Raw genomic sequence first — 23,298 nt, forward strand, 5'->3', positions numbered from 1 at the left:
GCGTGACAGTGCTATATCAACCTCACAGTGCTGACTAAAAGGCTTGTCGCCAAAGGAATGGGTAGTTTATAAATGTATGAATGCGCGACTGAAACAAACACCGAATAAATATAAAGATAAACAATGCTAGTATTGAGATGAGTTCTAAGTTGAAGACACGCCTTTGATGGGTCTTCCCGACGCTGGAATAGTCTTGGAAACGAAAATAGCAAAAGGTCATGGGGGCGTGTCATTTACAGTTCTAAGTGATTGTTTAACATTAGTTTACACAAAACTCTCCTGCTGTTGTTGTGTGACATTTTGGAACAATGTAAGCCTGTGACGAAGGGGAAGAAATCATAGTCCATAATCACTTATCCTGTACAAAGCTCGACACAATTTGCTTCACGATTATCTAATTATACTATGAGAAAATTTTAAACCATGAATCTTTTCTCGATCATTTGGGAAATATTTGGGTAACCATAAATATGATATCTTTGAAATCTGATTAAAGATTCGTTAACCACGTGTTTCCATGCACACAAAGAAGCTTAATTCTTAACTGTAAGAAGTACCCGAAAATATTTTACACAATTTACCCGTTTTGCTAGTAAGTAAACGAATGAAAAGTGAGTCGGGAAGATTACATTGCAATTTTTGACAAATTGAAGTTAATAATGTGAATCAAATATTTACAAATATTTCAAGGTTCGAAAATTTCATCGTTTATGTATCTGTAGATAGAACCTGCCACAATTTGGGTATCTCAAGAAACAGAGTCCCACATTGCATCTAGATCGCAAAGAGAGAGAGAGAGAGAGAGAGAGAGAGAGATCTTACTTGTTCTTTTGTGTAAGGAACTTCCTTTTCCCGCTGTTTTTCTCTCTGCAGTGACGTAGAAGTGATATTTTTAATCATCGCCAGGTTCCTGTCATACATATACTTTTCCGGCAATCTTTCATTGTCATTCCCATTGGCATCCTTCGAAGATGTTGATGAAATTTCTGAGAGTTTTTCGTCTAAAACATTTCGATCATCAGATCTACTTTCCATATCTTTTCTTTTATCACACATGCATAATTTGCAAATAACTGTTACCATTAGCACGGAAAGAAGTACCGTAATGCAGACGACAACAATGACAATCCAAATACTCTGGTGAAGATTTCCAATAGCAGCTGCTTGCACATGTTCATTTTTAGTTATTAATAATTTAAACGTTTTCGATGCATTTCGCGGAGGATCTCCTTGGTCCCTGACTACGACCTGAAAGGCCAAAGTAAGGTCAACATCAGCATCGTTCAAAGACCTGTTCAAAATTAGCTTTCCTGTGTCTAGCTCTGTAAAAACGTCCTCAGAATTGCTAGTTGTGTTCAAAGAGTATCGCAACTGCGCGTTCTTACCCTCATCTCGATCAGATGCCAATATTTGTACGATAACCGATCCCACTTTTGTCGTAAAGGGAATCAGTACAGAATCGTCAGAGTCATTAGGGTATTCGATGACTGGGTCATTGTCATTTAAATCTTGAATGAAAATAGATACTTGTGCAGAAGATGACCTCCCTCCCATATCGACCGCCAATACAGAAAACTCGTACTTGCTCTTAACTTCACGATCGAGAGGCACTCTCGTTTTTATGACGCCGCTATCGGTGTAAAAGACGAAGAGTTCCGAGATATTTCCCAGATATAGAAACTGCAGAGAAACTGATCCATTAATTCCATTATCGGTATCGGTTGCTTGAATCACGCCGACACTAGTCCCATCAGGTTGGTTTTCGTACACAAAGAGTTGTGTGGAATTCGTGATAAAACGGGGATCGTTGTCATTCTGGTCAGTTATATGCACGACAACAGTTCCTGTTGAGGTCAAAGACGGCGTTCCCTTATCTGATGCTATAACACGAAAAATGTATTTATCGTGAATCTCGCGGTCAAAGATTATTCTAGCTTTTATGATTCCCGTATCTTTTTCTATACTAAATTGAGCCAGAGCTTCTGGATGAAGAGAGAATTCCACTTGTCCGTTCTGATTCTCATCCTTGTCAGTTGCTGAGACGATTCCAATTCTCGCATTAACAACATTGTTTTCCTCTATGCTCATGTTAAACACTTCCTCGGTAAAGATGGGAAAATTGTCGTTGACGTCAGAGACTATAACCCTGAAACTAGCAACGCTTTGCCGACGAGGGATTCCGAAATCTTCGCATCGCAGCATTACCTCGTGGTATGAGTTAACTTCTCGATCAAGAGGTTGAAAAAGAACAACTTTATAATTATTCTTCAGAGTGAGATGTTCCAACGAAAAGTTTGGATCTGCGGAAGCGCACGTCACTCTACCATTTTCTCCACTATCTGGATCCAAAACTTCAATGAGAGCGATATATGTACCAATCGTCGTGTCCTCGGAAAGAGTAGTGCCCCCTGGTGGGAGGTTTATATTAATTTGAGGGGAGTTATCATTTACATCTGTCACATAAATGGACACCTTTGTTTGGGAAGTTAGCACAGGATTTCCGTGATCATATGCAACAGCATAAAAGTGGAACTCCTGAATCTGTTCGTAGTCCACCTCTCCAATCACTGTTATCTGACCCAAGGACGCATCTATTTCGAAATACTCAGAAATTGTAGGAGCTGTTCTACTGCTGAAGCGGTAGGACACTACACCGTTCTCTCCTGAATCAGCATCTATCGAGGTTACATTTAGAATTCCAGACTCCAAAGCAAGGTTTTCAGGTATTGAGAGATTGTATTCTTGCTGCGTAAAGATTGGCGCATTATCATTAATATCTGTAATTAAAACGTTCATAGTCAATGTACCAGTCCTTTCGGGGCTTCCGCCGTCCCTAGCCTCTATTGTGACAGAATAGTAACTTTGTTTCTCTCTGTCAAACTTTCGAGCAACCCTAATATTCAGTTCAGGTTCTTGTGCCTGTGTATCGTCTTGTGTTTCCGGAACATCTAACAGAAATAGCCCATTTCCCGACACCTCATACGAGTTCACTATCCCTGTGTCTTTGTCTCTAGCCCCATTTATAGTAAAAACGAAGGAGTCATCCTCCTCAGGAACCTGTACAGTAATGGTCGACTTGGGGAACTCGGGAGAGTTGTCGTTAATGTCTTCCACTGTTACTTCAGCTAAAATCATTCTGTAGATATCCGGAAGATCGGGTGAGTTGTAGCGGTACACGATAACGTTAAAGCTAATAACACATCTCATGGCTGAATATTGACATTCATCGAATGACTCTCTGTCTATCTTCCTCACCGTGGACGACATACTTGTTGTTTCATTGACAGAGAACAGTGATGCATATTGGTTACCTTGAGTTAGAATTTGAAATCGGAAGAGCTGGTAGTCTTTTGGCGGGATGCCTTGAAAAAGACGGGTGTCGTTGGCGATGTTTCCAATGTATACCACATCGCGTTGTTCCTCAAAAATGGTGTACTTCACAGTAGTATTCTGAGCGTCAGTTGTTATAAGGTACACGACCAGAACAATGATCACGTACATTACAATCCCACACTTCCTTGACATTATTATTATCATTATCAATGTCCTTTCACAGAGCAGAGTTCTTCACCATTCTACAGACATTCAGGTGTGTCTGAAAGAAGAGAAAATACTCATCTTGGAAGGTAGCAATTAATGTACAATGTGGATCTTTCGTTTGGAAAGTTTTGAAATAAAAGCAATATTTGAAACGACTGTTACTTATTAACGAAAGATCCAAAGGGGGTGAAAAACAACATCTTAACATTCTAGTATTGTGCTAACCCTATGCATATATAGATAAATATATACTGAAGGGAAAGAATAAAAATCATCAATACACCAAATTATTGGTCAGATTAGCCTTCTTTTAAAAATAGGACAGAAAAAAGATACAGCTGGATTGTGTCTAAAATCAAAGTCCAGATGGCAACCCTTCCATCATAGGACTTATTTCATGTTACCAGTAGCAAAATGTTGCTTTGTCAAAAATTACTGAACGAGATTTGATTGTGTGTGAAAGAGTTTAAGTAGGGATTCGTATCAAATGGATATTAAAGAAATAATGTCTTCTTTATGTGGGGCTGGTAATGGAGATATTTGACGTCGATCTTACATCGCATTGTTACCAGTCATTTACACAATTTGGAATTTATGTTCAGGTTGTGCACATCAGAAAATGTTCTAAATGAAATAGCGGGACGAAATTGAATTTCACTTCTTGAAAATTAAGAGCGCCATTGTAAACTTTTTGTAGTATTACATTATTCTAGCAAACGTGATTAGATCCAATTTAAAAAGACAATAGATTAATTAAGGCCTTTCATTAAATCAAGACATTGTCTGCAGTAAATGTGCTATGTCGATATTTTGTTTTATGAACTTTTCAAATTATTTTTTAAAAATGGAGATGCAATAGTCACTTTACTATTTGTTAATTTAAAAGTAAACAGACGAGGCTAGACGTTTATTTTGATCGCATTAGCATTACAATATTCTGTAAGAAAATAACAACTACTAAACACGTTTCAAACCATGTACCAGTGTAAATAGTGCAAGTCCTTTATCGTCATTTATAACAACGTTTTGATGGTATAACATGCGTGTTTATTGCTGCGAAGTAATTAAAAATAACACAAATATAACGTTTATATCACGATTCACCTTCGTTTGAATCAGATCTCAGCACCAAAAAAATCCCCAAAAAATCACACCATCAACAAAGTAAACAGTCATTTTCAACATCATCCATAACAATATCATTATTCTGCGAATACTAATATTTTCATCACTTCAGAACTTGTATTTGTGCCCCCTAATTCATTTGGAGTGTTTTCATTGGGTATGTGTCATTGTGTTGCATAATATTGTAACTTATTTGTATCATTGCTCCTTAATCTCTATTCATTTTACGATAACAATTTTAAAGTACTGTGTCCACACAGAATCGAACTCAGATTACTAAAATCAATACACTAAACAGTAGGTACTATCCAAAACAATTTCCTTACCCAGCCCACCCCGTCACAGAACTTTACTCAAACTTTTGAGTAGCAAATGTTATGCAAGGTTTGGAAATATTACTCGAAACTAACAAATTCAGGCATTGGATTGTCAAAATATTTTTGAATTAGATTCGATTGGTGTTAAGTTCTACTATAGACGTGCCTGTCTAATACACTGCTGAATTGGTATGGAAAAAAAGGATAACGCATAGAGTTCATAAAAGTATAGGATAGCACTTCATTCGTTAGCAATGCTGTTTAACTTACCAGCGCATTAATACTACATGCCGTGCTCGTATTTTGCCTGCTTCCATCAGTAGCTCTTAACCTCTGTAGAGGCACATAATATTTTCATCTATCAAGGCCCACCTTCCCGTAAAGTGAATATGACGGCTTACTGCAGGTGACGATGTTCGACACCTTTTTTTATTGGCCATTACCGCGGATGAAAGACATCGGGGAAAGTGAAAACTGGATCTCACTAATTCGCTTTAACGTGATTTAGTCTAGGTAAATTTCTTGTTGTGGTTTAAAAGGCATTGTTCAATTTGAAAAGAAGTATACTGTCCTTGCACCTAATTGACCATTTCGGACTATTTGTATTTGGAGACCGCGATAATTGGCCAATAATAGTCTCTCGACGGGGAAGCTCCTGTTTTCTTTGTCGTTAGTCATTATTAAATAACGGAGCCAGGGCACCCGGGTAACAATGGGATTCATACGAGTAATGACGAAGTGAAAGGAAACTTAAGAATTTGTCAGTTCGCAACCTCCATGTCTGAAAAGGTCCGTTCTCACTTAAGTAGATAATTAGTGCCTTGACTATGTTGATAATTATTCCATTTTTAATAACATAATTGGCCCATAGAAGTAGAGATAACAACGGAATTCTTTTTTTCAAGAGAAAACATTGTTTTGCATTAACTATGCATCCTTATGAAAGTTGTCAGAAATAATTACTTCCCACCTACATTCAAGACCTGTGTAAAATAACTTACCTTCAGATTCAAATATTTTAGTCCAATCAAGAATGATGTTAATAAATACTGAAACAGCTCTCCTTCCCTAAGTACACCTTCTCACCAGCTCTTCACTGTCGTTTTCTTGAGAGGAGTGCAAATTAATTCGTTTCAAGAACAAACTTTTTCAAAAGAACGTTTTATTTGTGACGTACTGACTTGGTGGGTGTCCAAAAACATTCATTTTCAAGATTATCTAAGCGATTCTGATTGAACAACCAGTCAATCGAGTTTGACGAGTGTCACAAGGGAGATTTGATACACGTTTATACCTTGCGTGAGTGAAAGAAAGTAAATAAAAGTACTCGAAGCAGTAACAGATTGTATTGTATACTTAGTTATAGTTCTTGTTCCTGATGTAGTACATGTAGTAGTTGTAAGACTGCTAGTAGTAGTAGTAGTAGTAGTATTAGTAGGAGGAGGAGTAAGAAAAGGAAGTAGAAGACAAAATGTTCTTAGTGGTGTCTTTATAATAATTATACTACTACTAATAATAATAAGAAGAAGAAGAAGAAGAAAAAGAAGGATGATAATGATGACAAAAACGATGACGATGATGAAGACGACTTGTTGGGCATTTTCTCTTTCAATACTGAATGATATCCATTTTAATCCTGTTGTCATCTTACGTATATTTTAATCTGTGCACATTTTAAAATATTAGTTTTAGGCTACGCCGTGGAATATGCATGTATAAGCTTTAACGGTACACATATTTCACGCCATGGAACACGCCTGTATAGGGTCACCCGAACGGCACACGTATTTCACACCGTGAAATATGTATACATTGTATATAGATTTAACGGCACGAATAGTTCACGGCAAAATCGAGACAGTATTACTATGTACGCCGCGGAGAGATGGTGGGTTACATTGTGCACCCATCTTTCCGAGAGAAAAAGACAGCTTTCATTGGATTAAAATTTGCTTTATGTGAAAACTTGTCACATACATGTACATATTTAACCTGATTTAGGGTTCATTGCGAAGTTATGTTTTTTTTTTATATAGAAAATTGCGCGCGCGCGTGTGTGTGTGTGTGCGTATGTGTGTGTATTTGTTTGTATGTGATGGATAATCACAAAAGACTTATCTTTATATTTTCATGGTAGTAAAATATGTCAGCGATTAGAGTTGAATAACGACTTCGTCTAATTGTAGGGTACAGGGTACATCATTGTTGAGTTAAATTAATACATTAAACCTATCCTGCCACTACCGCCTGTGAATGAGAACTAAATATTTACATAAAAGCTGTCAAAATGGCAACGACGTATAAAATGAATGTTTTACAAAATCATGTCAATTTTCCATGGATTATCAAGAACGCCTCAAGAAATTGAATGTTGCTCACTTACTAGATTATGAAATAGGTGGTAAGTTGTTTTCAAAACTTGTCACAATGACAAATTATAAAAAAATGTCAAAAATGATTGCATATGATCTGAGAAATAGCAGGTGTCACCGTTTTTCTATATTTAATTAAGAAAGAGGCGGTTAATAGCACGGTCAACACGGACTTATATGAATATTTGATAAATTATGGGTGTATGCAGAGTACAGGAACAAATCATGACAGATTTTATTTTGCACAGAGCCCGATGGAATTGCAAGGTATATTTTGAGCTTAATAAGCAAGCTGAAAAGAATTCTAAAATATTTCACCGAAGGATTAATAACTGCTCTTTGATTGAACTCTCACAACCTGGGAAGCCGCTTTTTGCATCCGAATGACAAAACGGAAAGTCTCTGATGCAAAAGAATCACTAACGAGGCATTAAACATTCTTTGTCAAGTTTGTATGCGTAATAAATCTGATGACAGAGTGATAACTGAGGCAAAATTAATATGTATTGTAATACAATGGTCCCAGCTGTGTGCATTGGTGAACCAGTACTCCTAAAAGAAAACTGCCTCCGATTAGTGGGAGGTGTCTAAATAAATGGGGTTACAGGGGTCCTAAAAACTAAAATCACTATCCACAACTCAAATGTCTTATTTAGCTGATATTTTAAAACATGGACGATGGAAACAAAATGTCAGTTACATGTCCATCAATAAGATGATGTGCGTGAATCAATTTTAGAAGATTTGTAATCAAAGTAGAAATAGAAATGTAGCTGAAATCAGTCCACGGTAAAATGAATAAACTGACAATTCAAAGTCCGTACGTAGAAGTAAACTTATATCCTGAATTTAGTTGAGGCAGCTCATTTGCCACAGTCGGTCTATTGCTAAATGCATTTGCAACATGCAAAACCTAAAGTATGCGAATGTGTTTAGCAAAATGATGGGAAAAATATTTTGTTCACAGATGATACCATGAACCCTCTTGAGAGCGAAGTTCCTTAGCACGGATCATCCGTGTAAGGTTGGTAATGGCCAACAACTTTCAGAGAATTATGTACAGCAAAGGACAATTTGCGCCCATGTGACAACAAATTGGTTCACCGAACCTTCTGTCATGTTAACTGTTGGTAGGCTCGTTATCTGGTGATGAGAGAGAGAGAGAGAGAGAGAGAGAGAGAGAGATTTTCGTAGGTGTTGATGTATAAGGTAATTAGGTCCCAGAGGGATTTTTAAGAAAATGTACACTTTAAACAAAGAAAAGTAAACCCCCAAAAAGTTGTCAATGGTATCAAAAAGTTTAAAACACCGACCCTTTCTGCAGGACAGGAAAACTAAACTTTAACATTGTTAGCTTTTGTCGTTAGTCATGGCGAGAGTGCAGGATGTAAGTATCAAATTTAGAAAGAAAGCTGATGCTTTTACCTGTATGTAAAACAAGTTTATCCTTTCTAAGATCATTCATTCACACACTATTCGCTAAGGTATGTAGCAAAAATGCACAAAAAAAGGTATCGGATAGACCTGTCATATTGGACCCAAAAACTAAAACCACACGATCAACTTATAATGAATCTACAAAACAGTCTTCAGTTTGTTTCAGCTCAAGTTTCACTAATCACTATGTTTCGTCTATTAACAGCGTTATTTTATTTGGGACATTTGCATGAAAGAAAGGCGACTAATTATCTTCCAAATGAACACTCAAAACAACTCAGCAAAGTTTGTGATCTCCAGCCCTTAAACTAAGAATAAGGCCTGATGCCGATGTTTTTTTGGAATTTACCGATCTTTAAGCGATTGTTTTCACTACTGAAAATCACGATGATTCGCACTTTTTCACCGGTGAAATGGATATCATCAGCTGTCAGTAACGAGTGTTCGCGACTCCTTACTGTACCGCTGATTTTATCGGTATGCACATGATAATTTGATAGTACTGTTTGAAAATGTGCAAAATGTGAACGGACAGAACCTTTAAATCAAAACGTTCGTGTACGATAATATATAAACAATTCCTTTTAAATTGTGGACAGTAGTACGCTTGAATAGAAATGTAGGTGTTATAGAATAAAACAAGGAACTCTGCTGAGAGTGAGCGTTATTTCCGTTAATTGATCCAGACTATGCGACGACAAAGATTGTTGTTTTCGTTTTGTTCTGTTCCATTTGCTTAAAAGGTTGCTTAGCGATGCAAATATAATTTTGACCACGATCACACTCTCTCTTTTCGGGTTACAACCTACGGCAAAGTATGTACGGTCAAGCAGCAAGTAAACACAATCAGTCTAATATTCGATCATTACGATATCTGATGGGAGACATGCCGCCGAATAGCACTTGGTAGTAAGTTAAATTTATGATCCTTATTCTTATTAAACTTAAGTGAATATTGATGGAAAATCTAAAGACGATAAATAAGCTAATTAGATGGAGAAAAATAAAATGTTTTCCTTAGTCCTGCTTGAGTGACGAATGAGAATGTGATGAAATTAACAGTTGGAATTCTCATGTAAGCATGTACTTACATAACATATATACATACATACATACATATATGCACGCACGCACGCACGCATACCCATCCATCATCATTCTCTCTCTCTCTCTCTCTCTCTCTCTCTCTCTATATATATATATATATATATATATATATATATATATATATATATATATATATATATATATATATATATATATAAAATTGAATTTATGTTGTTGCCTTTAAGTGGGTTCCAGTGAAACAATTAAAGCTCAAACTGAATGCCTCGTTTTAATTTGAAGGATAGGTAAGAAGAAGAAAAAAAGAATATATATATATATATATATATATATATATATATATATATATATATATATATATATATATATATATATATATATATATATATATATATATATATATATAAGACAGACACGTGTATAAAATATCGTTCTATTAGACCGAATCGGTTGTATGCCCAGCTGGTAAAGTCATAATCTCGTAATACAATGGTCGCAGGTTTAATACGCGCTCAGGCAGTCCTGGTTGACTCCCTCGCTGTGTCCTTTTGGAAAGGCTTTTAGCTCCCATGTCCTCGGCATGATATGAAGCATAATATCTTAAAAGTTCCGCTGAAACCAGCCAACATAAAAATCAGGGGTAAGGAGTTATTACCAATTATAACATAAACGTAAAGGCAATAAATCAACAAGCAAGGCATAATCAAAAAGCAAAGATTTACAGTCTACTCAAGTTTAGCTATGGTAGTTGCATAGGAAAATCCATGAATGGCGCCAAGCCTGACCTAAGCGTAAAACACGAGGCAGAAGCTATATCCGAATAATTTAACAAATGAAGATAAACGCTGTTTGCTTAAGAATATTAAACAGGAATACGCCTCTATCTATCTCTTCTACAATCCAATAAAATAATTTCAAAATATATTAACTTTTGACAGTCACTGGTGTTGCTGTTTAATTTGCAAAATAAGAAAGAACATATTTAGAACAAAAATAAAAACTTGATATGCAATCCAATGTTTACCAGATAAACTATGTGCAACTATACTATACTATACCATGACATACCATACCATACTAACTATACTATACTATACTATACTATACTATACTATACTATACTATACTATACTATACTATACTATACTATACTATGCTATACTATACTATACTATACTATACTATACCATGACATACCATACCATACCATACTAACAATACTATACTATACTAACTATACTATACTATACTATACTATACTATACTATACTATACTATACTATACCATCACATATCATAAAATAATCAAATCATAAAATGTATGTTGTGTGATTTGGATTTTTAACGTAGCTTTAACAATTTTTCAGTCATATTGCTACAATGTCTGCAGTGTGACAGTTTAAAGTGATGTTTAGCACTGGGGCATCATGTCCCACCTAGGCACATTATCCTGATACCAGACCCACCAGTCCTAACACTAATCTCTAAATGCAGAGCGCCTAGCGAGACAACTGCTAGTACCATTTGTTTTTAAAAAGTCATTGGTATGACTCTCAGAGGTTCGAACCCGCATCCGAGGCAGATGTTCTAACCACTAGGCCAACGGAGCGGTTTATAATGTATGCTAAAGTATGATATCTTATTTGAAACAAACACCTTCCTTTAATGATTTAATTAGTTTAATTGATTCCTTAAAATCGGCTCCCTATATGAAGTTGAACAATTTCATTTTGAGAAATCATTCAACATATCCATACTAATTTGAAGAATTTAAGTTTTTTTTATGGGTTCTGCGCGATGGGCATTTCACATGATTTCGTCCGTTTTTCATCAATTTGGAACAAACAAATAGCCAGTGCAGCTGAACATGCCCCAAGGAGGTGTGCTACCGTTTGCGGATGTATTAAAATTCAATTAAATATTACTCCATTAGCGTATGAAGTTATCGGTTCACATATTGTAACCAAATGACGCATTGCCTCGCGTAAATATATATATATATATATATATATATATATATATATATATATATATATATATATATATATATATATATATATACACACACACACACACACACACACACAGAGATATACATACATGCACGCAAGCGTGGGTACGTGGGAAAGCCTGCCAGTAGCTTCTCGTGGGTCGGTGGTTCTTCCCTGGGTTTTACAGGGTTCTTCCTCCACCAGTTATACTGGCCGCCATGTACAGCTGAAAAATGGCGCTAAACCCTAGAACAACAACAACAACAACAACAACATACACGCATACATACATAACCATTTTCTTCAAAATACACGAAGTTAAGCCTTTCAGATACATACCAAATCATTTACAACACGTAAAAGTTAATTGACAATGGTAAAATAAAGCGCGTTAAACTCTCTGATTGCTCGTCACTGAAAATGAACTTTCGCAAATAAAAAAATAAATGCCGAATCAATTATATAAATTATTCTAATGATGAACGTCTATCTTAAAACTGAAATTTTCATTAAAAAAATAATAATATATCAATCATACAAAACCTCTCCTGAAGTACGAACATATTTAAATGGGTTGAAATATATTTTATATGTCTATCTGTCTGTCTCTGTTTGTCTGTCTTTTTCTGTCTGTCCGTCTGTCTGTCTCTGTCCGTCTGTCTGTCTGTCTCTATCTCTCTCTCTCTCTCTCTCTCTCTCTCTCTCTCTCTCTCTCTCTCTCTCTCTATATATATATATATATATATATATATATATATATATATATATATATATATATATATATATATAATTTCAACTCACCTATCTGTTTTGAAGCAACCGTCGGTACATAAATATTCTGTCTTAAGCTTGTAACTATTTTCGTTCAGATTTATTACAACGAAGGGGAAACTATTAAAACATTTTGTTTAGTTACTTAGGACCAACCAAGCTTCAAAGCTATTGACATTGGTGGAATTCTTAATCTTAGGGCTGGGCTTTCTTCAGGATTAGAGCAAACTTTTCTAAACAGACCTTAGAGAACAAGTTGCGGTGGTCTTTTCAGGGTCACTACATTATATTTTCATGATTGTCAGGTTTGCACTTAATGTGAATATTTTGTGCATCGAACACAAACCGTTCATAACAATTGTAACCACACAGACCGGTTGGCTGTATTTATCATTTATACGAAAAATTGTTGATACATTCGGGAAATGAAAAGGTTCCCGACAAATGAGGAATAATGGCGTCAATACATTGTCTCTTAAGCAGCGTTACGGTATAATTAAAGAGTTGTGTTGGGTCACGGAAAAAATGAAGTAGGCGTTACCTGCTGGCATATTCGCTTTTCAACAAACCTTGTCATATGAAATGATAACAATGGCTCCATCAACAAGTCTATACAATTGGTGATCGTTGCAACATTGCCATCCATATGCCAAAAAAAGACACCAATATTTGCTCACTTTTCTATGTTTGATTTTTGGAGCGAATATCATTATGCTATAGCATTCCCATGTTATAAAGAACCTATATGTTATTAGGTTTTTGCCCTTTTTGAATTTGACAAAGAGAAGTCACAAATTACAGCCCTACGTTAATGGTACAGTGCCAATATTTTTCAATACATACTGTATATGAGTAACGTCACCTTTTAAAAGACTGTGCGCAAACATAGGGACCAACAATGAGGTTTGTCAGAATCTATGCAATTTCATATAACAATGGTTATAAAAGACATCAAATACGAAACATACATGGGAAAAATTGGATATATCACTGAGTGAACATCGATAAACAGCAGACAGGCAGGCAGACAGACACACACACGGATATATATATATATATATATATATATATATATATATATATATATATATATATATATATATATATATATATATATAGAGAGAGAGAGAGAGAGAGAGAGAGAGAGAGAGAGACTGCTTTTGTGGGGGAAAATTACAGATTTTAACAATGCGAATTCTAAGAAATATTATTTTTCCATCCAGTAACGATGGATAGTAAAATTCATGTTCACCTAATTAAGCTACATTATTTTCGTTTCTTTTTCCTCGCGATGTGCCTTGATTCTTGCTAGAAGAACATCGGTACAGCGGCCACTGAAAGCAAAAGTCACCCTAAATATAGAGCAAATTTACAGTCTGAATATACACATATATGCAAATCACCCACCCCATCTCATTTTAAAACGTTTCTTGAACCATTCCATCCTACCCTCCGATGGATCCTCCCAAATGCAACGCTGTTCCAACGCCGATGGTTCTGATGGTTTAAGTACATGATATGAACCTAAACAGACGGAGCTTGGCACCTACGTCAAGGTATTAAAAATGAGATAGCGTAGGACAAAGAGGAATATTTCAACACTTTTTAAGTTGTGAAAAATATCGTATAAAACCCTTCTTACCACAACAATCGGACGATAATCGGACGATAATCCAATATCTCTTAGACCTCCAAGTGTCTCGTGAATCAAACGCTACGAGTGTGCTCTTTCCAGGTAAGATACTCAGTTCTCACTACACAGAAGAAACAGTGGTTTCAATATGACTAATTCGTACAAATTATCGCAAAATATATGGATTTCCACGAGATTTCGGTCTACTGAAGCAGATAATAGAATGAAAAGCAATCCTCTCATTTCACTGTATATTTACCGTATTTGCTTTTATATATCTCGCTCACGCTTACGAACTGCATAGACCCAGATCTTTAGGCGGATATTATGCGAGATGATCTGGTTTTACGCGGTTTGTTGTTCTTACGCAACGGGCGCGCGTATTATACACGACAGATCTGAGTTTGTACAGTAACTATGGGCGTATTATACACGACAGATCTGAGTTTGAACAGTAACTATGAGCGTATTATACACGACAGATCTGAGTTTGCACAGTAACTATGAGCGTATTATACAAGACAGATCTGAGTTTGCACAGTAACTATGAGCGTATTATACACGACAGATCTGAGTTTGCACAGTAACTATGAGCGTATTATACACGACAGATCTGAGTTTGCACAGTAACTATGAGCGTATTATACACGACAGATCTGAGTTTGACCAGTAACTATGAGCGTATTATACACGGAAGATCCAGTCTGGACTGTGAGCTGCCGGGTGCATATTTACATGGATACGTACGATGACTTGTCGTAAATTGATGCCAATTTATTGCAGTTGAAGATAAGTCCCCATCCATTATAAAGACAAAATCAGGTACAATATTAAACATACATCAATTCTACATTCAAATTAACATCCTTAGATCTTAGAAAAGCTTTTGCTTCCTTTGATAAATAAATACTTTTTATTGAATATATCTATTAAGGGGTATTATAGGATTTTATATAGAAAGATGAAAATTTCACACGGTACAGAAACCAGTCTGAAATCTGTATTTCTTCATATAATTATAGTTTTCTCTCTTTTCTTTAATGTTTAAATTATATTAAAATTGCGTTTACTTCATGCACGAGTTTCAGGAACAACGCATAAAAGGAAGAAGAAGAAAACAAACACACACACACACGCACACACATACACACACATGTACATACATACATACATACATACATACATACATACATACATACATACATACATACATACATACGTACGTACGTACGTACACACACACACACATGCATGCATACATACATGCATGCATACATACATACATACATACATACATACATACATACATACATACATACATACATACATGGGTCATTTATAATAATCATCCAATACATAAAGGGTAATTGAAAATAGTCACTTCGTGCATGAATTTCTTAAACAACATCTCAAAGACTACTGGCACTTTCTGAAGTAATACTAACTGATATTGCTTGTGTTGGCCACCTAAATAGAAAATGGAAACTCTAACCAGTGTAGGAACAAATTCCTTTCGCCGGAGGACCCCCAACAAAATCCCCCCAAAATCACTCGACTATCAATATCTCCCGAAGATGGAAATAAACTTTTTTCCAATAGAATAAAATGCTTTTCTCAAAGATATGCAGGCCTAGATATGCAGGCCTATCTTAAATTTCCCATTTCAGAGGAAAGCATTCGTTTCTTATACAAATTGCCTGGAACTACATTGCATTTCATAATCGGTATCATGAATTTTATATAATAACAATATAATTTTTAAAATCCTTTTAGAATATTGAAAAGTTCTAAATAGCGCTGAAACGGGGCTTGTCCACATGTAATTTACTAGATTAATAATACATTGTGTCTGAATATGCAAGCAAGGTACATGTGTAGAAATTGTACATCTCTCAACAATCCTTTCTATGTAAGAAGTTTGAATTTTGTTTTACAGGAATGCTTTCTTACGGGGAAAACTACACAACTGCTTTCATATCTGCACACTAAAGGCCTTGAAGACGAGTTCAATTTTCAGCATTTTGTATCATTTAACAGAGTTATGGTCCCTGATTGATAGACACATCCAGTGTAACTTAGACACAACTCTTTTATTTAATCTAAATTTGCTTGACATCATAATATTGAAAGAACCTAGCCTGGAGTTGATTATCACCGTTCAGCATCATTATTTTGTGGAGTTCTAGCTACAGGTTGTTAAACCCACTGATTTTCATTTCTGCTCAATAACTCGATTTTAAATCCATTATTGTACTGACACGCGGTTCAACCATGTACATAAATTACACACACACACACACACACATGGGTTTCAGAAACTTTATATCTGAACACTCTACATCAGCTCTCTTAAATTTATAAAAATCGACCTACTGTTTCTAAACGCATAAATGTCTTTTGGCAGCCAGTGGTATGTTTTCCAAGAGGGGTCGTTTTTCTATATAAAAACTAAGTACGATATTTTGTATTTCAAATAGCTGGTATATATGATGCAAAAAATATCTTCTTGAAATGTAAAGTGAAATTTCGCACAATCTCTAAGTATAAAAAATAATATCAAAGATTACAAAATTGCATGAAATGTGAAATCAGTCCAAATGAAAGATTCATTTTTACTTCAAGCGCATTTATAATTGAGTACAAATCTGAATGCATATGCAACGAATGAGCCAGCAGGAAGTTGTGTTGAACGATGTTTTCGCCTCCTTCGCATGTATAATCCAAACTTTATGCATTGTTTTTATAGGCAAATTGCAGGTCAGTGCAATCCAAAATTTACCTTCATCATTATAATAAATCTGACTTCACCCAAAATGCTGCATAACCATGCATGCAAAAGTGTCACGGAATCTGAACTACAGCTACCACGAGACCCTGGCGTACTTTGCCAAAACAATGTGATCGTTGTATATGTCTAACTACAATATGAGAGAGAGAGAGAGAGAGAGAGAGAGAGAGAGAATTTTCACATAGTAAAGCATTAAAGGACCCATGATCCCATTACACGACAAACTTCTTGCTTTATCTATTGCTCTAATAAGAGCAGATCAAACAGCTATGCACCCTGGGAAAAAAAAAAAAAAACATTACATCGCATTAAAGGATTTTAATCCCATCGACGGCATAGATAAATAGCCCTTTTACTGCTACATAAATTAACGTGAAAGCATCTTCTGGTCTACCTCTTATTTGTATCTCAGACATTTCGTCTGTGAACATATTTTTACTCGTACTGCTGATCTGCTTTAGACGCGGGAAACCTCTGCTGTGTCAGTGCTGGAAACGCCACTTTGGTCATATTTACATAGAACAGTCTTAATTTTGCGATTTTTAGACAGTTTGTATAAGATAGAAGAAACAAAAGTAAATTAATATTTATGAAATGTTTTAAAAACGTCTTCCTGTATGTGCCTGGTACACCAGTTTGCTATTATGGTAAATATTTTTTATGAAGGCAAGAAAGACAGTCGAACATTGAAGTATTCTTTTACTTTTGAAAAACAAATTCAGCCCCGAAATACCCAAATCTAAAATACCCCCCCCCCCCCCAAAACAAAAAAAAAAACAGAACTATGATAAAGTGAACACCCTAGCATCCTCTAATTATTAGATCAATTTGACTTAAATTATGGATTCAAGGAGCATGAAACTCTCTTCCAGGAGACGTGAAAATTATAGTATTATAGGTCATCATTATCCCTAGGACCTCCTCTTTAGATCTATCATGATTCCTAAGACCTCCTCTTTAGGTCCATCATGATCCCTCAGACCTCCTATTTAGGTCTTTTACGATCTTTGAGACCGCCTCTTTAGATCTATCATGATCCCTAATGCCTTCTCTTTAGGTCGATTATGATAATCTTTAGACAAATGATTTATTGTGTACTGAATTTGTTGTCATTTATGGAAGAGTGATTTTAGACAAAGAACTTTTCAAAACAAGGGAGCAAGACAGCTCCTGTGTACTGAGCTGTTCTCGTTCTTGAAGAGTAATAACGTTTTATTTTATAAACTGTTGAAGGGGCAAGTATAGTTCACTTTTTTAAAACATCAAATATTTTAATTTTTTCAGGTAATGGCGTTATGTATTGGGTTATTAGTGTAGGACTGCATGAGGGAATTGTGCAATCATAATAAAATGCTGCAGTGTAATTATTTTGTCTGCTATTGAAAAGAAACGGAGGGCAACTCTTTCAAGGTATGCAATTTAGATGGTGAAAGCGTCTTGATATATCTCCTATCATCTGACAGACAAAATTTAATTAATTAATTAATTAATTAATTAATTAATTAATTAATTAATTAATTAATTTATTTATTTATTTACTTATGAAAATGTGAGTCACAAACAAAACTGGATCCACCCTCACGACCACATTTCTTCCTTCCTTCCTTTATTTCTTCATTCATTCATTCATTCATTCATCGGATGCATACAATAGGAAAAAGTATTATAAAGACACGTGTATACACTAATACAAATACACATCAAGCATACAAATGTACAATAATGCCAGGGTTGTGAGAATAGCTAGCATGAAACGTATCTGAATATAAGGAACGCGAGGATTATAGATAAACCAATGGCAAATAACACAATATCACCATTGTATTAAAAGCGGAACAAACGATAACATAAAAATCGTTTTCGTATTAAAAATACGTTTACTATCATTGTAGAGGCCAAAATATAACCATTTTCTATGTGCAGTCACTTTAAGGGCTCAGTTTTAAATTAGTACATTACAATATATTAAATAAAATTCACTTGCATTTGGAACAACTGTTCATTTATCAATATACAATGACGAAGAAGACAGCACTTCACGCAGAAGAGTCCACTGTTATATACTCGAGTTATAAAACAAACAAATAAACAACATCAACAACGAGCAGGCCGATAGTCTGTTATACGTGCATAAAATAATATACTTTGTCTTTTATTTAGAAGCATACATAAATTACAGATGCAAGAAATAATGCCAATTCCTATGGTGTTTGAAGTATACAATAACTATCTTAATCGCAAAGTACAGTTCATGTGGGAAATAAATAAATATTAAATGGAATCATCATCAGCTATAAAATATAAAACAATAAGTTCGATCTCACATGTAACATTTAACCATTATATGCGTCCAGAACAGATCTTTCAAACTATGTGTGAAACTACATGAAACAAGAATATGTAACTCACACTATCACATACAGAGATACAGGGCTATATATTTAATCAAACCAGAGGGCTGAATAATTATTTTGAAGCGGGAGTAGGTAAGTAAGTAATTAAGTGTGTGTGTATGTGTGTATGTATGTATGTATGTATGTATGTTTTTGTGTGTGTGTGTGGTTTATAAATGTATAAATTTAAATTAATAATGTTAAAGGAGACTAGAAATCAAAATTTTCCTTTTACGTATGTAATTCTCTACAGATTTTAATCCGAGTGACATGTTTATAAATTAAATATCGTAAGCGGGTAGTGATTTTATTGCATGGAAGATACCACGATTCCGTAAATTGCCGAGTTTTTCCGAGTTTTGATGAGACGACAGATCACGTGGTACCGTGACGCAATACTAGCCAGTCCTCGAATACAAACATAAACATTGGCGAGCGAGGCAGACGGAAGGAGACCACATTTGGGTTGCACATTCAAAACTTGAATCTGCAGTCTGATATAATAGTTTATGTTCTGTACTGGTCAGTGCTTAAAGAAATTTATTAGGCACAGGCCTCGGGCTGGTGACTTAAATAAACTCAACCCTGACTGAAATTCCACAAGCCCGGAGGAGTTCATACCTGTCAACTCTCAAGCCGGGAGAAAAACCTCCCGATTTTGGGGGTATTTCCTCATCTACATCCCGATCTCGTGATATCTCTAAATTTTTCGCAGCGAAGTCCCGATTATTACATTATGTCTGTCAATTTTTATTTGTTAGAAGAAAAAAACCCAACCCCAAACCATTTATAATAGATATAACGTATGCAATCCACTGTCTAAACTGCCACACTGCAGACATCGTAGTGATATGACTGAAAAAATGTTAAAGTTACGTTAAAAATTCAAATCACAGGCACACACGTCTAAATCCGGCACTGGACGAAATAATTAATATCACACTGTTCACACAACAGTTTTTTTTTCTTTTTTTCTTCTTCAGTAAATAGAACGTGAAAATTAAACATTATTCAAGTAAATTTCAGATGTTTTTAAACAACTACAACAATACTATTGTATACAAAAATTAAAAGAATAAAATTGTTACCAATTAGCTTAATGAATGATCACTGTGAAATTTTCTCTGCGAACAAAATCGCATCTCCATTTCCGCCGAAGAAACTCGGCCAGCTAACACCTGACATTCCTCTACCGTATATGTAAAGTTTAATTACCATGATTAAATTACAAGGAATAAAACAAAATATACCATGCAGTATATGTGGCCCTAAAGAACTAATTCTGAATAAATATTGTGTTCAGCAAACAGTGTTACATGCATCAAGACTTAAATCTGAAGTCCATGGCATCGTAAGTAACAACAAAATAGGCATCGTTTATTTTGGCAATCAATTGCTGGTGCTTGCACATACACACACTGTCGAACATGGTTTCTTTGAAGTATGTCCGAAGGTCAGTCCTTTTCACAAGATCAATGCAAGGATAAGGAGTCTGTTCATTAGTCACACCGGCTTTATTGTTTGCGTACTTAAATTAAAACTTTAGCTATTTTGCAATTTAGCCAGAGCTGACCAGAATAGGCAAAATGGGCTTGTCCTGGGGGAATAATAAGGCGTATCACATGGAGAAAAGGTACGTCCCATGGGCGCTCGCACATTGGGGCAAGGGGTTGGGGGTTGGGTCAATAGTGTCTCCCCCCCCCCCAGTTTCAATTGCCAGCCATTTAATGTGAAACTTTGATCTCTTTTCTTTTAATCGTTGCTATTTAAACTGCCCAAGGAATAGTTTTATATCAGTTCCAATCATTACAGATTACCGTTTATACATACTACATGTATACAATGATTTTTTTTTAAATTTGTAATTTTTATAAGATTACTGAAAATTGTGTTTTCTCGAAACACGACCGGTTTAGAATATTATTTTTGGCAAAGCCTCCATTTGATCAAAATCAAATCTAAATTTCACCTTGGACAGTAGTGATTTGATTTTGATTGTGCCGTGTTAAGGCGTGTATATCAACATCTTGAAAATACATTTACTCATTTCACCAGCGCGATCAAAGTTTCCTCAGGCAAACAATTTTTGTTTCGACAAGCCTGACGGGCACCTCACTTTGAATACAGGATGGGCCGGAACTAAAACCAGAGGAGCCCAGGGTGTCGGACTATCAGATTTATTTTTATCACTGCTGGTGTAGATAAAAGATCTGTGAATTGATTGTTGCATTTTGTGGTCACTTACTCGGCCTTCTGCCTATTTTCGTAACTCGCACGTTTAACACTTTTCCCAGGATTTAAAATATTCAACGTTATATCTGGAACAGCGCCAACTTTTAGTCTAGGCCTAGCATTTGCATATCCTTGACAGTCCTTTGAGAAATGTAAGGAGCACATAGTGTTGCTTAGAAATCGACTCGTTTGTAATAATGTATCCATTCTTTCATTATGCCTTTATCTTTCGGAAAAGAAAAAACAAATGTTGTCCACAGGCTTTTCTTAATGTTCTATTACGCCCGTAAGCAACGCAAAACGGTATTGTCTTTTACTCTGGCAACTCCCACTTGGGCTGCTGGAGTCGCTACTATGACGTCACATCCCGAAAGTAACCGAGTAGGCGCGGAAATTGTGCATACGAGGTCACGGAAATTCAGCTCGTAGAAGATAGGCCAATATTTCAATATTGGCATTACGGTCGCAGATGATACTTCAGAATAAGGTTTTCTGCTATAGTACTTTTATTATTATTCTATATTTCCATTGGTTTCTGGTCTCCTTTAAGTTTCGTTTAAAAAAGAGTATTTTCACTTTACCAATTTAGAAAATAAAGATTCTCTACTAAACAAACAGGGGCCTCGGGTGGCCGAGTGGTCTAAATCGCTCGCTTATACCGCTCGCTGCTATCTCATCCTTGTCCGGATGGGTTCACGTTTCTGGCTCGGCCATTGTGGGTGAGAAAGGCGGTTAAATTGGGTCCCACTCTCCAATTAACCCAAAAATTAGGCGTACTACATTAACTACACTGGACGGGACCCGCTGCCAGTGTGGTGCCCTGGACCTTGCAAACTATAAGGCAAGGCCTGCATGTGAGAAAACGTGCCAGTAGCTTCCCGTGGGTCGGAGGTTCTTCGTGAAAGTTGTTCCAAGTTTTTCTTCCAACAGTTATACTGGCCGCCATGTATCGTGTGCTGAAAATGGCATCAAGTCCACAACAACAATGACAACTAAATAAACATGGTATAACATGTAAACCATCACCACGCTATTTTTCAAAGATGAGCATTTTATTGTCTAAGATTTATCTGAAACTTACTTAAATAATCAGATATGCAGAACAACATTTCTGACCTGGTAAGGCCAAGCCCATTTTAAGATATTTTTAACAGTTACATTAGCGAGTCCTTTTTTAGTGGTGTGAAATGATTTTAAAATCAGTCCTTAGACAAATATAGCGTTGGCGTAAATGCTGATTTATGCATTTATTATTATTATTATTATTATTATTATTATTTACAAATGATAATTAATTAATACACTGATATGAAGACAATCTTTTATTGAATAAGCAGTTAGTTTCCTTGGCACTGACAAGGTTGCAACTGGTGATCATCAATGAGCTATATATAATACACTTTTTAAAAAAATAAAAAAAAATAATTAAAAAAATAACAACAACAACATCATCAAAAACAAATTTAATAACATAATTTTACCTAACTTATGATAGTTTCTTTTCTTACATTCATTTGCAACAATAAATTATCGACTTTCGCGATCTCAATGTTTAAACAATATATTGATAAGTAGCGTGTAAACATTTACGAACTAATTCCGGAGAATGATACTGGCCTGCAAAAACAAACGAA

General features: G+C 35.5%; 1 protein-coding gene across 2 annotated transcripts in view; it reads right to left on the reverse strand.

Annotated features, from left to right (window-relative positions):
• Window positions 1-23,298, reverse strand: part of LOC149800326 (protocadherin-1-like) — a 40,667-nt gene that overhangs the window by 5,617 nt on the left and 11,752 nt on the right. Inside the window, exons 1-2 of one of the 2 annotated variants that reach the window (XM_089959918.1) lie at window positions 5,253-5,403; window positions 823-3,595 (exon numbers count right to left, since the gene is read on the reverse strand). In XM_089959918.1, the coding sequence (XP_089816044.1) occupies window positions 823-3,537 (2,715 nt within the window). In that variant the 5' untranslated portion in view covers window positions 3,538-3,595; window positions 5,253-5,403. Of the gene's footprint in view, window positions 1-822; window positions 3,596-5,252; window positions 5,404-23,298 lie in introns of those variants that run through there. The other variant, XM_089959917.1, reaches the window with a different exon arrangement.

This window comes from Sinohyriopsis cumingii, chromosome 5, assembly GCF_028554795.1.
Source record: "Sinohyriopsis cumingii isolate HCF-2022 chromosome 5, ASM2855479v2, whole genome shotgun sequence".
In the NCBI taxonomy this organism is placed as follows: Eukaryota; Metazoa; Mollusca; class Bivalvia; order Unionida; family Unionidae; genus Sinohyriopsis; species Sinohyriopsis cumingii.